This window comes from Stigmatopora nigra, chromosome 4 (assembly GCF_051989575.1).
Source record: "Stigmatopora nigra isolate UIUO_SnigA chromosome 4, RoL_Snig_1.1, whole genome shotgun sequence".
Classification (NCBI taxonomy): Eukaryota; Metazoa; Chordata; class Actinopteri; order Syngnathiformes; family Syngnathidae; genus Stigmatopora; species Stigmatopora nigra.
The window spans coordinates 15,924,890-15,940,687 of NC_135511.1; the positions used below are offsets into that span (position 1 = coordinate 15,924,890).

Here is a 15,798-nt window from a genome sequence, read left to right on the forward strand (position 1 = left end):
GTGGGCTTATTGTTAGTTCTATGTCATTTTACTGGTCTGGCCCGCTTGATCTCAAATTAAGCTGAATTCGGCCCGCAGACCAAAGGGAGTTTGACACCCCTGATTTAATGCATTGGACATTTTACGGTCTTGAAAAGTAAACAATTCCTTGTAAAAAAACGAGTCTTCTTACCTGTTCTTTTCTGCATTGTCAGTTTCTTCCACCTCATCCGCACTGCAGGTGGCGCTGGAGTCGCTATCCCCATGAGAGCCCACTTTGACCCCGTGTTCCTTCTTAGAAGTCTTGGGTAAGTTCTTGACGTCGTCGCCGTCCGCCGTGGACGGTTTCTTGTCGACGGCGTCGCTGCTTACTGACGCCGGGTTCGATTCCTTATTCGCTTCCCCCGTTTCTGTCTTGATTTCTTGCTTAACGGGGACTTCATCGTCTTCTTTTACGGTAGGTTTGGAATCTCCAGCTGGCTCTGTTTCGGGTCCAGCGCCATCTTTGTCTACAGTATTGGAGCCGGCTTTTGACTTATTGGAACCTTCTTCTTTAGCCTTGGCGTCATCCGCTGAATGTGGTGAGGGTAAACTCTCTGTATCCGAGCTGTTGTTGGCACCACCTGCGAGAAGGTTGGCACGATATAAAATCATTTTGGTTTAAAGCAAAACATCCAATAAAATAGCACTGAAAAATGAGCATTTACAGCCAATTCTCACAGTTTTCCCACATCTATCAGGACTCTAAACTTTCGGTAGCACGACAAACAGTCCCTTCTGTGTACCGTATTTTCACGACTATAAGGCGCACTTAAAAGTCTTAAATTTTCTCCAAAATAGACAGTGCGCCTTATAATCCAGTGCGCCTTATGTATGGAAAAAACAAAAACAAAAAACAGAACAACACCACTGTCGGATATTAAAAAAACACAAACGCCTGAACTGAAACAATACTGTTAAATATGCAGATGCCATCTTTGTTTACAACATCTTCCATCATATAGCTCCTCCCCCACTGCAAGATTTTATACAAAGAAAATCCAAAACATCAACAATGGCTGGCTCTAGAGGTGACTGTAAAGTTGTGAGTGCTTCATACCTGGAAGTCAATAGCAATTACCGTATTTTGACGACTATAAGGCGCACTCAAGTCTTACATTTTCTCCAAAATAGACAGTGCACCTTATAATACAATGCGCCTTTTATATGTAAAAAATGTCATTCATTGAGGGTGCGCCTTATAATGCGGTGCATCTGATAGTCTTGAAAATACGGTAATAACTTTGGGGTAATATGAAAAAACGTTGGGCGTTGATTTGCCTCCTACTGGCTGACTGAAGGTAAGTGAGGAACAGTGATGTATCCATCACAGCAAAATGCCAACGAGTCTGCAATTATAACTTATTTGGGCCTTTTTCACTACCAATTTCGTCATACACAAATACTAGATATGATGACAATTAGGTTTTTGTCGAGTCAATGATGATGACAAAGCCTATGTCTGATTATTATTATTATTGAATTGAATGTCTATTGTTGTCAATGGGAGTCGACGTATGAACCAAATTCATTTTCTTATGATTAAAGTGTAAATAATACATGTTTTTTTTTCAATTCAATGTACCTTCTCCATCTTCAGGTGCCTCCTCTTCATTGCCACTGGCCCCTGAGCCTTCCAACTCTTCTTCCTCAGCTGGGAACTGTGCAGTGGCCTCTTCATTTTGAAGGTTTTTGCCCCTGCGGCGAGCTTTGCGTTCCTTCTCCTAGGTTGAGAAATAACACTCGGAAATGAACGAATAATAACATTGAATAAGTCATATTTGTCGATTTGTTTACTCACCGATTTCATTTTATGTTGCTGCAAAATCTCATCCAGTTTTTGCCTCTTTTTATAGTTGAAATAGAAGTTCTTACATTGCGATACAGTTTTGGATCCCACCATCTTGGCAATGGCAGACCAGTTTCTACCATACTGTAGGAGACCTGCAAAAATGACAAAGTGGCTTTTAACCCCAAAGACGAGGATCTGTTTCAACGTAGTTCCTAAAATCGCTAAGCTAATTTAGTAAACACGACGTTGAATTAATATTATTAGTACCATAACTTATCGGAATAAGAAATTTCCCAGAAACGGGATGAAATAAAGTTCTAACCTAACATGCAATCTGCACTTTCCTAACTGTACAAAACCATCAAAGACCCGATTCCACAGTGTAATGGACACTGTGAAGGAGGAGGAGCCTTGGCTAACTTAGTAAACACGCCGTAGAATTAACGTTATTATTACCATAATTTATCGGAATAAGAAATTTCCCGAAAACGGGATGAAATAAAGTTCTAACCTAACATGTAATCTGTACTTTCTTAACTCTAGAACCATCAAAGACCCGATTCCACAGTGTAATGGACACTGTTAAAGGAGGCGGAGCCTTGGCAAGCAGCCATGATATTCCCAAATAAACATAACCATAGAATAGTGTCAAAGAGTGGTATATAATATGGCAACTGAACGCCCCCCCCTTATGTCAATGACATCACTAACGCACCCTTAGCTGAGGTCACACTGTGTTCAATTCTGACTAACTTTGATGTGACCCAGTTCCAAGAAACAGCGGTCCTTTACTCAGTCGACCACATGATTGCGCGTTACACAAGAGTCGACATAAACCCGCCAGACCAGAGAAGGCTTGAAAAAGCGTTGGCCAAATACACGTATCGCATTTGTTAAAAAGAAGTGTCGTAGGGAAAGGTCGAGGATAGGGGGGCAGGGGGTCCAAGACAGAATTCACTCCGGTGTTTCCCCCTTTCGGCATGTGCCGTTAGCTAAAAGCAGCCCCATTAGCGGTGTGTGTGTGTGTGTGTGTGTGTGTGTGTGTGTGTGTGCTGTAAGAGGCTTAACCTACACCACCCACTTGTTTCCTGTGCCAGTATGACAGGTCCTGGCAGGGCAGTTTCTTTTGGAGTGTTGTGGGGGTTGTGATAAAACAGCAAAAAAGAGCCAATGACGAAACAGCAGGGCAAACTTATCCAACGTTTCTGAAGTCCTGGTGTGGTTTATTTAACTTAGGGATAAAGATGATTTGACATTTTGATAGACAAAGAAGTATTGTCTACTAATCTGAGACATGTAAAGTAGCAGATCATTTAGCGGTACTTGAATATAATATTTCCTTTTATAAGAATCCACGAGTGACAAGACTATTTATCAAAACTGAAGGGAAAAACTACCAAATTTGTAAGACTAAGGTAAAAAAAGAAAAAAAAAGCGCAGACGTTTGCACTGCTTATCTTATCTTATCTACTTTCCAAACTTCTAGGAAACTAGTAACTCCAATAAAGTGTATAATAGCTAATACGGGTGTAGACAGCCTTAGGCAAACCCAAAGTAGCAAAAAAGTGCAATCAGCAAGAATGAAAAGTAACGTAAAAATCAATACCTAGTTGAATCCTTGTATGCGATTGTACAAAGCGCATTCCCAAGTATCTGCAGTTGACTGAAAGCCTTAGAGGCAGGGGAAACACGTGGATCCAACATCCAATCGGTAGAAGCGATACTCAAGCAGGTGGATGCCTTTCACCCAATCAGGAACTTGCTAGGCCTCAAGCACCACCCAAAGAAATCCAATCAATACCCGCTTGAAAGCTCCAATGTAGTTGTCACTGTCACATGCCTGTTACTTCAATACTTGTGGTCTAGCTTAGATCACATGACCTAAAAACGACGGCCTACTCTCTATAAAGACGACTTAGAACAACGTTGTCCAACAACAACGGCGGCGGCAGGCCTTCCGATCCGAGGAACAGATGAAGAAAACAACTCAATCCTTCCACTCTGGTTTCCAGCTGGCTTGATCCTCACACCGGGGTCAGGTTGACATTCTCCGAAACGGCGCATGTTCCCGTTTCCTCTACTCGGCTATTCCCTTTTGCTTTTGGGTAATTGCGCCTCTGTGTTCCTATTCAGCGGCGACTCTCTTCAATGGCGGCCGTCTAGAAGACTTCTCCGGGAAAAGTGGGACTACGAAGCCGTGCTCTAGCGCTCAGGCTCTCTCTCTCTCTTTCTCTCTCTCTCTCTCGCCTCATCTGATCTTTCCTCTATCTCTCTCTTGTTCCTCCCCTCCCTCCCTCTCTCTCTCTTTCTGTCAGCCTATCCCTCCCCCCTACCTCCCTCTGCCAGCAGGCACCACCGACCAGCACACACACACATAAATGTACGAATACACACTAACTTGAGCCCTCTCGCTCTCTTCTCTCTCTTTTTTTCTCTCTCTCTCTTTTTCTCCTGTTAATACTTTAGCACACAGACACAAACACACACTCAGGCAGTCCAAGTGTAAACACCGAGGGGGGAAAAAAGAGAGAAGGGCGGGAGAAAGCATGTGAGAGAGAAAGAGAGAGAGAATGGAGACTTGCTGTGTGATAAAAAAAAAGAAGTAAAGAGCGAGCAAAGAGAGAAGATGAGGGGGGGGACAGGAGAGGAGGCAACAGAGTTGATGTTGATACCATGAGAAAGCATAAAGGCTTTCACATTTTTCCTGACTGACCTGCTTTTCATCTTGAATGTGACCTCTCTAGTCTATAATAAAACAGAGTAAGGCGAGCGAGAGCAAGTAGGAGTGGGAGGGGGGGGGGGGGTTGCATCTCACTTGCCAAATCTTCCATAGCTCTTGCCAACTTGGGCTAGTGCCATCTATCCAACCGACAAGTGGACAGAGACCAACGAAAGAAAAAAAAAAGGCGCAAGGGTGGAAAAAGAAAGATGAGATGTGTGGTTTTCTACCTGCAGCTTCTTTATGTGGCTCGCTGTTTTTTTTTTTTTTTTTTTTTTTACAAGCCGTTATCCAGGTGCTTGCCTGCACACTGGCAAAGCCTTGCAGATTATCGCACTTAGGTGGATACTAGCCAAGTAGTGTGTGTACACATGCTAACACACACAAGTTTGCAGAAAGACAACCTTTGCAAGATATCTAACGGGAAGGCCCACACAAAGAGATTGAAGTACTGTATTTTCACGACTATAAGGCGCACTTAAAAGTATTAAATTTTCTCCAAAATAGACAGTGCGACTTATAATCCAGTGCGCCTTATATATGGAAAAAAACAAAAAACGAAAAACCACCACTGTCGGATATTAAAAAAAACACAAACGCCTGAACTGAATACTCAATACTGTTAAACATGCAGATGCCATCTTAGTTTACAAAATCTTCCATCATATAGCTCCTCCCCCACTGCAAGATTTTATACAAAAAAATCCAGAACATCAACAATGGCTGGCTCTAGAGGTGACTGTAAAGTAGTGAGTGCTTCTTACCTGGAAGTTAATAGCAATTACCGTATTTTCACGACTATAAGGCGTACTTAAAAGTCTTAAATTTTCTCCAAGATAGACAGTGCGCCTTATAATCCAGTGCGCCTTATATATGGAAAAAATGTCATTCATTGAGGGTGCGCCTTATAATGCGGTGCATCTTATAGTCGTGAAAATACGACATTTTGAGGTTTTTTGGTAAAGGAGCCTTGGTACAACTCTTGTCTGGGTTACTCATTTCTAGAAAGGAACAAAGTTAGAACTGTAAAACTATCTTTGAAAGCAGGGAAAACTCTAACCATGTTCTTTTTTACAGAGCCGTTTAACTAAAGGTGCTGAACATATTAAGCTTGCGGACGACTAAGCCTCTTTAAAACTCACACACACACGTCAAGCACTTAGAGGGAAGACCTTTGAGCACCTTGACCAATTTGTAGAGCACAATAAATGATAAATTTGGGTTGAGGTGTTCAGTTATTAAGGATAGGGATGGTGATCTGTTTTTTTCAAAAAAAATTATGAGTGGGAAGTGTGTGTATGTGTGTTTAGGAGGGGCAGTTTAAATTTGTGATAAATGGCAAGACTCGTTCTTCAGCTGTGGCTACTGTCGCTGGAGTTGTGTGGTTACATAAGCACTTCATAGAATCCCTGTATCTACTGCACTGCCAGGCTAATCCTCTGGGATGGAGCACCCCACTAATCCCACAGCAGAAGAATGGAACTGAAGACATTAACCAGGATTACTACATGGGCCTGTGTTCAAGACAAGCAGTGCCAGATATTAAAAACAAAAACAAAAACAAAAAAACTTAAAAGACAAATATGTGCCAACAATTTCTGTTGCTAACAAACAGGAAGCCTAGTGGCGTCGAGTTTATATTGCTATTAAAGTGATGGGTTTAATTACTCAAAATGTAAGTCATAAAAAATTACACAGTGGAGCTAAATAATCAACTTTTAGTTAAAAATATATATATATATATATATATGTATAGAGAGAGATGTATAGACAGAGATGTATAGATATCGAGCTGTATAGAGATATACACATATAGAGATGTAGATATATATATATATATGTATATATATATATATATATATATATATATATATATATATATATATATCTATATCTATATCTATATATATATATATATATATATATATATATATATATATATATATATAGAGAGAGAGAGAGAGAGAGAGAGAGAGAGAGAGAGAGAGAAAGAGAGAGATAGAGATATATACATACACATATATATATGCATGTATACAAAAATATTTATATACATATATACATTTATTATTTTGTATGTGTTATTTATTTTATTTCATTATATTGGTGCGGGAAAAACTAAAATTGTTAATTTAATCAGTTTGTTACTAGGAGACATTAGAACACAACCCCAAATTGAACATCTATTACCGTCATAACAGCCAAAAACTCAACGGCTACATTTTCTACAAATGTTCAACAATGTTTAAAAGCGAGCCATTTTGATCATTCACAAGTAATGCCCTTCAATTTAAAAAAAAACAACACTAGCAAGCTTGCCAAACTGCTGTTACAGATCTATGGGGAATCCCTATCAAAGATCGGAGAATTCGAAAACCACCGAGATTTTCAGAACCTCTTTTTAATCATTAACTGGGATGGGCGAGAATCGTGTACTCAATACAAAACACAATCAGACACAGTAAAAAGTGTGATGACATTGGGCAGAGTATCAGAAAAGCTCAGTGAATCAACCATAGGCTGCCCAGTAATCTTCTGTTCCAGATAATAAGACAGGCAGGTTAATGACTGCCGCAATTTTCCTGAGGTTAACTGATAAAAGGACAGACTTTACAGCCACTGTGATAAGAAAAGGCTGCCTTGACCCAGAGAAAGGAAATGGCGAGAAAAAGCAGCCGTCACAGTCCTCACTGATATACACAGACAACTTTGAAGCACGTGGCAATTGCTGCCTCACGAACAGGAAGGCACATTCTCATCATTTATCAAAAGCCATGCGTGATATGTCGATTATGTAAAATACAAAAAACAAAAGGGTAGGAGGGGGTTGGCATTTGCAGTCCAATAGAAAACAAAAGGCTTGTGTCTTGTTACCTTTTTTTGCAGTTTCCATTTCTTCTTCTGTCCAGCGAGAGCTTTCATTCATCTCCAGATTGGCTGTGTCAAACACACATACACATAAGTGAGAAGAGCGAGGGGGTGTGGGCAATTGCAAGTGACAAAATCAGTTAGGGACCGACTGACAAGGAAAGACAACTAAGACAAGAAAAAAAAAAAAAAAAGCAATACGGGCGAAAGGTTACTTTTGCTTCTTGCCAAAAAGGCACTGTTGCCTAGGTGGCTCGGAACTGTTTGTTTTAGACGGAGGAAGCCGGGAATTGAAGGAGAGAAGTTAGTTAATGATTATACAACAACTGGCTTTTCCCTTCTCTCCGCAAGTTATTAGCCAGAGTGACCCTGACCCTGCCTGACGGAGTAGAGAAGTTGAATGTTGTACTTGTAAGTCCCTGCCATGGACTTGTAGAGGACAAAGCAGGCTAGCTAGCTAAGCATGGCTACTAGCATTGAAAAGAGGAAGGCTGTTGTTTCTTGGTTGCTTGAATCACAGGGGGATTCCTGCATGATTTGAACTTAGCAATGCCAAAAGCCAGAAACTGCACGTGTAAAACTAACTAACAGTATGATTTGAAGCCGTGAATACAAATGACATTAAAAATCGGCCCAACAGTGCACTCTGGTGGTATGGGTCAGGAAATCAATATTTGGAGTATAAAACGGTAAAGGGCTAATTTAATTTTTGCACTTTTGCAATGGGTTTGATTTCAGTTAAAATAGCTGCTATTGACAGCAAAGTACACAGTGGTTTTAGTCTAAAAAAAACTGTCAAAACCTTAAGTAATTTGTGAAAGAACTGCAAACGCTAAAATGCAGAATAAAAGAACGTATGGTATTCACTCTAAAAAATTCTAACCACACCTATTGGTATGTCTTTCAATTAAAAACCACTCGTAGTTCAACTGACAACTCTGCAAAGGTGCAGCATGTTAATTTGCATAATGAAACCACAAACTCTTGAGTACTCTGTTGATGACATGATTGAGGAAATATGACACTACACATATTTCTCGTATAATCAAACAACAGACGAGTACTCTTTTGTGGAATAGTGTACTTGAACTTGAAAGTACTGCTATTGCCATCCATAACATTTTAAAATCATTTCATGTTTCAAGACTCACCAAGTTCGTTGTTAGCAGGCGGTGTAGTCGTCTCCTCCACTTCGCTAGTCATTGAGCGGGTAATTCGGCCCTTACGGCGCCCCTGGCTATTGGCTGTTCGTCGACCCTTAACAGCAACTGCCGGCTCCTTGTCTTCTGCATCTTCCCCAGAAGTTTCATCTCTGCCATTTAGAAATGAAACCTTAATAACTATTTAACCAAATGACACTGGATCACAATTCCAAATGACCATCACATCCACTTTTGACGAACATTCCAAAATGCGCACCAAAAACAACGAAAACCCAGATAAAGCAGAACATACAACATTTCAAAATTTTCAGAACTGTAACCTGGATTTTTTTAAAGGGTTAAATTGACTAAATAGAAGACATAATTCATCATAAATGTGGTCTATCTAAGAACTAGAATTTCCAAACGTCTACAAAGCACTACTTTAAGACCCCCAACTCAACGAATGGGTCAGTGAGTTTGAACCCACAACAGCTCCTCAATTCATTTCCCCCATGCGCTATTAATCTTAACGAGGTGTAAGAATTCTGCTCTAAATATCAGGTGAGCTGCTGCTCTAAAGTTGGCAAGGTTTTATTACCCATGTGACTATGCCATAGAGTACCAATGCCTCATCAGCAATGCAATTTCAAGTGTGACACAAATACTCAAGAATGTACATTACCTCTACCGTACAAAGTACAATCCCAGATTAGATAATACTGATCCTACCCACATGAATTGGGTGCGTTCACCTATTGATTTCCAAGCAGAAAAATACTGATAGTCCATCAGTTGTTTTTTTTGCATCTGTTGCTGTTTGACAACACTGCACAAATATATCCACCCACCCACCCACATATAAACAAACCTACTAATTCATTGCAACCACACTGACACCAGCAACACCTCTAAATAGAGGAAATCTCATTTGAATAAGGTGAACACATTCCAGGTTGTTTCAGGTGGAAAGATTTCAAGAGTTTCCTCTCCTCGACAAACTTTCACTCTCCAAAAAAACATACTTTCACCCAAGTCCGGTTCATTGGCAAATAAAGTGTAGCAATAAAGCATAGTGCTCGGAATGAAGGGCGAAAAAAAATAAAACAAGTACACTCCAAAGCCTATCTTTTCCAGAACGAGAGTTCTAATGGTCGTGCATGCTGTTTTTCGTTGAAGTTGATATACAGGGTAGTATATGCCGTAAATCGTCACGTTGCACATTTCTTAGAGATCACAGCTTGACTTACTTCATTCCATCCTCCTTCTCTTCGGCTTCTGTTTTATCTTCCTCCCTTTCTCCTTCCTTGTCTTTCTCTTCCTTTTCCTTGTCTTCTTGGCTACTACGATTAACTTGTTGCTGCTGTTGTTGCTGTTGCTGCTGGCCGTGCTACAGATGAAAAAAAACATTCGTCAACAAAAATAATTCCTATTAAAAAAACACAGAGTCAACCAACTTCTCCATTGACAACTGTCAAAACTCTTTTATAGCAAAGCAACTCAGTAATAAGCACTCATCAATTTTATCATGAACTTGTTTGTCTTGTTTAGTGCGACTTATATTCAGGTGAGGCTTATAGTCCAAAAAAATATGGTATACAGTGTTCCCTCGCTACTTTGTGCTTCAGCTATCGCGGAATCAGAGCTTTGCAGATTTTTTTCAGGAAAAAAAAATAAAACATTTAAAGATATTAAGTTAAAATTATAAATGACATCATTTTACAAGAGGTGGAAACAAAATATTCAATAAGAATTAGTAATTGCATCAAAAAAAGGCCAAAGAAATGGTCAATAACATGGTGAGAGTTCAGGAATCGCATTGATGATGTCATGGCTGTTTACAGGCCCAAAAAAACAATGTTCACAACTCCCAATAACGATGTTTCTTACGTGCAAAAAAACTGCAGAAGATCCTCCATCCGGACTACTATGATGTTTTTGCTTGGTGGTGCTTTTTTGCACGTGTTATACGTTTCTTTAAGCATTTTCGAAGGGGCACGACTACTTCGCGGATACGCAGCTATTGCGGGGGGGTCCGGTCCCCATTAACCGCGATAAGCGAGGGAACACTGTATACCACATATAAAATAACCTGGATTCCCTGAAGTACTTGAAACTAAACAGAATGCCTGCAAAGGCAAAAGAAAACAGGATATGAAAGTTGAGAAACCACAAAATAACTGTTCGGCTGTATAACTTTTAGTTTTCACGCAAACACTACCACTTCCTTACTCGTGCCTTCTTGCCTGTCTGGCCTTTCAGGGTGAGAGTTCAGGTGAATATAAACATGTAGACTGACAACTATTCCTGCACTAATGACTGATGAAACGACTGCTAATTGCCATGTATTTAACATTCAATCTACTTTGGGTCATAACAACACATTAATTAGGTGATGTTTGATAATTTTTCTTAATTTGTGAGCCTGATTTAATAGAAGTGAGGGAAAATATATATTTTTTTTTAATTAAAAGTTACATAATGGGGATTTTTTTGTTGGAAAAACATTGTGATTACAATATGTTATATTCATAAGGAAAGTAGGGTAAAGGTTAGTAATAGTTTGTTCCTGTTTGACTGGTTTCGCCCGAGAGGTTTTGGCGTTTTGCCCAGACGGTGACTACTACAACCTCAGGAAATGAAATCAGCGAAAAGTAATATTGTCATTTGAGATAGAATGTGTTACATGAAATATCACTCAAACTTTTACAATTCAAAAAAATTGGACAATACCTGGCTTCTTCCTCGCCGTCTGTAGTTTCTTCGAACGATATTCTTATAGTTCTCATTCTTTTTGGTCAAATAATAAAAGAGAACACATTCCGCCACAGTCTGAAAAATGACAGAAATGTGATTTGCCTGGAGATTTGATTTCCTGAAAAGGCTGGATTACACAATTGAAAAAAAAAAAAAAAAAAACATACCTTTCTTTCCAGAAATGATGCGATCAGACCAAAATTTTTAGGATGTTGGATAAATCTAAGAGTGGAAAATATAAACACATTTAAATATTTCAAATATCTCAAGCATGAAGCACTGCATTTTATCTCTAAAGCCCCAAAACACACCATAAAAAATATATAATTCAGTAATGCTGTAATTTAAGTATTAAACTAAACAAGTAATAATAATCCCAATATAAGATTGATTTATTTAGCTGATGTTGTTGGAGATTAATGTTAAATGTGATTTTAACCAACATTTATTAACAAAAATGTGAGGCAACAGGAGGGATCGGATAATACAAAGGACTTGTCTCAGGTTTTGCCATCGTGGCTCTCTATACTTGACCAAAAACCCTGTTTCACCCTGATGGTTGCCAGTTTGCATAGCAACAGCCATCATCACTCCATGAATTTGTGAATCGGATTTACGTCGTCGAGCATTTCAGATTAATGTACAAAATAAATGCTCTCAATTTATCACTTTGATACGACGAGTTGCCCTTACTTCTCTCTGAAAGTGTCCTTCTCTTGCTCACTCCACATATTCATGACCTGCCGGTCCTTGTACACCTTCATTGGGTCATCCATCAATCCGTTCATGTTGATGAACTTGATGCGTTGTTGCTCGGCGTCAAACAACATCGGAGGGATAACCGCCAGCTGTCGCATTTGCTTCTCCGTGTTCTGATGTTCACACACGCCATACAAAAGATACAACAACAAAAATCACAATTATAAGCAATATTCCCTCTAATTTTCTGTTGGTCTGGGCAGAAAGACAACCTCCCTGAGCGCATTGAGTACCAGTTTGAGTGACATCATCATTGCTCGTTATGGGCACACTAGTATTACACCTGGCATAAGCAGGTACATGTCAATGTTCCCTCTAAGTTTTCATGTAAAACATGCTGTAAAACACGAAAAACATAAGAGTGGACAGAGCTACTGCCACTGGCTGCCGCGTAAACGGCGCCATCTTGGGGAAAGGGGTAAAAAAATAGTTTGGATTTTATTTACTGCGCGCCATATGATTGCTGCTGCGCAGAGAAGACGAGAGTAGTGCGCAATTGCTTAGAGGAAACATTGGTTATGAGTAAATTATTCCTTTTTGAATCTGTAGGGCAAGTAGTTTAAACAAAGGTAGATTGGCGAGTACATTCCATTTGACGGAAAAGTTTACCTCATGCTCGGATATTCCATCAATGATTTCAGAGACTTCATGTTCGCTTCGAGCCGCCGAAGAGCTCAAGCCACCACCTCGTTGGCCAACGCGACTACAATAAAAATATTGCCTTCTTAGAATTCTTTACAGTGATTGTTGGACATAAATAAGAGCAGGTGAATAAATGGGTTTTAGTCCATTGGCTTGAAAATGTGAAGCTCACCTCTGGATTCGTTCTTGCATCTCTCTCTGCTTGCGGATTTCCGGGAACTGTTTCTCGTAGTACTCCCGGACCTTGCTTTCTTTGGCTCGGCGCCGTGGGTTGTTTTCGATGCGCTCCACTTTCTTCTCCCAAGCTTCCATCAGTTGGTCGTAACGTTGGCAGAATTTCTGCTCCTATGTTATAAGAAAAAGTGGAATATTAAAAAGGAAAACTGTAAATTATACAAAAAACTTTGCACAGATTAGGAACTACCTACAACTGTAGAGGTATATACTTTCAGTCACGCAACAAATTATGGTCCAAAATCAAACAAGTTTAATATTGCGGTTAATGTAGACAAAACATGGCCGCAATCATCGAAAAATAACATCAAGTATGGTTACTCCTATCATAATGTTTTTTTTTCCTTCAGTGCTGAGTTCGAGTAGAAAGAGTGGCTTCTATTTACAAGTGTCTGTGTGGATTTTCATATTTTTATGAACTTAAAAAAAAATTAATTGTTAGCGGAAAAAAATCGTGAAGTAGCGAATTTGCGACTAGTGAAACTGCGATAATCGAGGGATTACTGTAGTAGTTCAGAAGTAAATTTGAGCTGCAACTCTAATTTGTAGGTTTCTACGGTAGTATTTTGCGATAAAAATGCTGTAGTATTCTAGATAGTATTATCTTAGATGTTATACTCATCTTAAATCTTTCTGAAACAGTAATCACCACTGTAAGTACACTGAAATGGATCCCACCCTTGACCCGTCTCCTCTACAGTCTACCTAAAATTGCCACTTGCTTTAAAAGAGCCAATGACCCAGTTTTACAATAATCGTCCATCATTTCCTGACTCCCAACCAATCAAAAATATTGAATTTTCAACACTTACCCATTGCTTACGAGCATGATTTCGTCTCTTGAAGTACAAGATGAGTTTTTTCCTCATGGCCTGGTTTCTAAGAATATTGGAGAGAAAAAAAAATACTGGCATTAGTCCAAAAAAGGGAAGCAGACGATATGATTTGGAGCAGAAATTATAGTATAACTGAACATATTTCTGTTTTCCAAATTGTTTTAAATGCAGACAATACACAGCAAACATCCGTCAACAACTTTGTTTGGCTGACATGACACGGATGTAAACACAACAAACTCGTCTTTGCAGTTCTTCAAATAAAGGTCGAGGCCAGTAATCTCCTTAAGCAGCAGCTCTGCTTTGTCTCTTTCTTTTCTGCGAGACAAGAGTTTTATTCCTGACACTTAATCTGTCAATTGTAAGGTCACACTCCCTGCTGATTAATGTAATCTTATTCCACATTAGTCAATTTAACTGAGCAGGTCGTAACAGTCGAGTAAAAAAAAAAAAATCCTACTTGTAAGATCTATGTGGCAAGATGCAATACCAAAACAAGGTACCGTATTTTCACGACTATAAGGCGCACCGCATTATAAGGCGCACCCTCAATGAATGACATTTTTTCCATATATAAAGCACACTGGATTATAAGGCGCACTGTATATTTTGGGGAAAATATAAGACTTTTAAGTGTGCCTTATAGTGGTGAAAATACTGTAATTGCTATTGACTTCCAGGTATGAAGCACTCACTACTTAACAGTCACCTCTGGAGCCAGCCATTGTTGATGTTTTGGATTTTTTTGTATAAAATCTTGCAGTGGGGGAGTAGCTATATGATGGAATATTTTGTAAACTAAGATGGCATCTGCATATTTAGAAGTATTGAGTATTCATTTCAGGCGTTTGTGTTTTATTAATATCCGACTGTGGTGATTTTTCGTCTTTGGTTTTCTGTTTTTTTCCATATATAAGGCGCACTGGATTATAAGGCGCACTGTCTATTTTGGAGAAAATTTAAGACTTTTAAGTGCGCCTTATAGTCGGGAAAATACGGTAAGATTTAAACACTGCACAAATAAACAACGGATAATCTCTTCATTTGCCAACATTATCTACGATACAAGTGGAATCCTCAAGTCTATTACGCCAAGCATATCCAAACACTGAGTGAAAGCTCCAAACATAGACAAGCAAATGATGGTAGTAGCAACAGAGTCAAACAATATGAAAAATGGATGTGACAACTCGAGAAAAACAAGCTGGTGCTTTAATGGTCTTACACTTGCACAGCACTCTTGTACCTTCTAGTTACTCAAAGTGCATTGACACTACTTCAACATGGGGTTCAGTATCTTGTTTAAGACCTTGTGACATGGTCACCAGGGTGTGGGGGGTCGAGCCCACAACTACTTGGTTTTAGAACGTTTACTCTACGACTGAGCCATGGCAAAATTAATAATACATTTTATCTTGAAGGCATGTTTAATCGTGCTTTGATTGGGAAAGACATGCACATTCCAGCAGAAGGAATCTTATTTAAAAATGCAATAGTGTAGAAAAAAAACATTCATTCAAGTTTATTTTCCAATTGCACAGTTCTCAGAAGACAAACAGACCAAAAAAAACATTAAAGGTCTCATTTGATCAACCCGGTAAATCTAATACCATAAAAAATATTGATGATAGTCCTTTATAAAGCCTTACATTACACAATTAACATATTTTCACGACTATAAGGCGCACTTAAAAGTCTTAAATTTTCTCCAAAATAGACATAGCGCCTTATAATCCAGTGCGCCTTATATATGGAAAAAAATTAAATGGGCCATTCATTGAGGGTGCGACTTATAATCCAGTGCGCCTTATATATGGGGAAAATTTCATTCATTGAGGGTGCGCCTAATAGTTGTGAAAATACGGTATTTGAAAACTATCTTTTACACCTGAAAAAAGTCTGACAATAATGCAGAACAATTCTAACTTATTCATTTGGCTTGACTTGTATATTTAATGTATTCTATCACCAAGCCTGTAACCATGAAATATTACCCATCTCATTTGAATATGAAGGCACATACATAAGAGT

At 39.1% G+C, this 15,798-nt stretch overlaps 1 protein-coding gene across 1 annotated transcript in view; it reads right to left on the reverse strand.

Moving 5' to 3' along the window:
- Positions 1–15,798, reverse strand: part of ncor2 (nuclear receptor corepressor 2) — a 58,201-nt gene that overhangs the window by 19,482 nt on the left and 22,921 nt on the right. Inside the window, exons 9-20 of the mRNA XM_077714467.1 lie at positions 13,744–13,810; positions 12,870–13,042; positions 12,665–12,758; positions 11,990–12,168; positions 11,464–11,518; positions 11,273–11,371; positions 9,790–9,929; positions 8,549–8,709; positions 7,404–7,466; positions 1,820–1,962; positions 1,604–1,742; positions 173–602 (exon numbers count right to left, since the gene is read on the reverse strand). Coding sequence (XP_077570593.1) covers positions 173–602; positions 1,604–1,742; positions 1,820–1,962; positions 7,404–7,466; positions 8,549–8,709; positions 9,790–9,929; positions 11,273–11,371; positions 11,464–11,518; positions 11,990–12,168; positions 12,665–12,758; positions 12,870–13,042; positions 13,744–13,810 — 1,743 coding nt within the window. The remainder of the gene's footprint in view (positions 1–172; positions 603–1,603; positions 1,743–1,819; positions 1,963–7,403; positions 7,467–8,548; positions 8,710–9,789; positions 9,930–11,272; positions 11,372–11,463; positions 11,519–11,989; positions 12,169–12,664; positions 12,759–12,869; positions 13,043–13,743; positions 13,811–15,798) is intronic.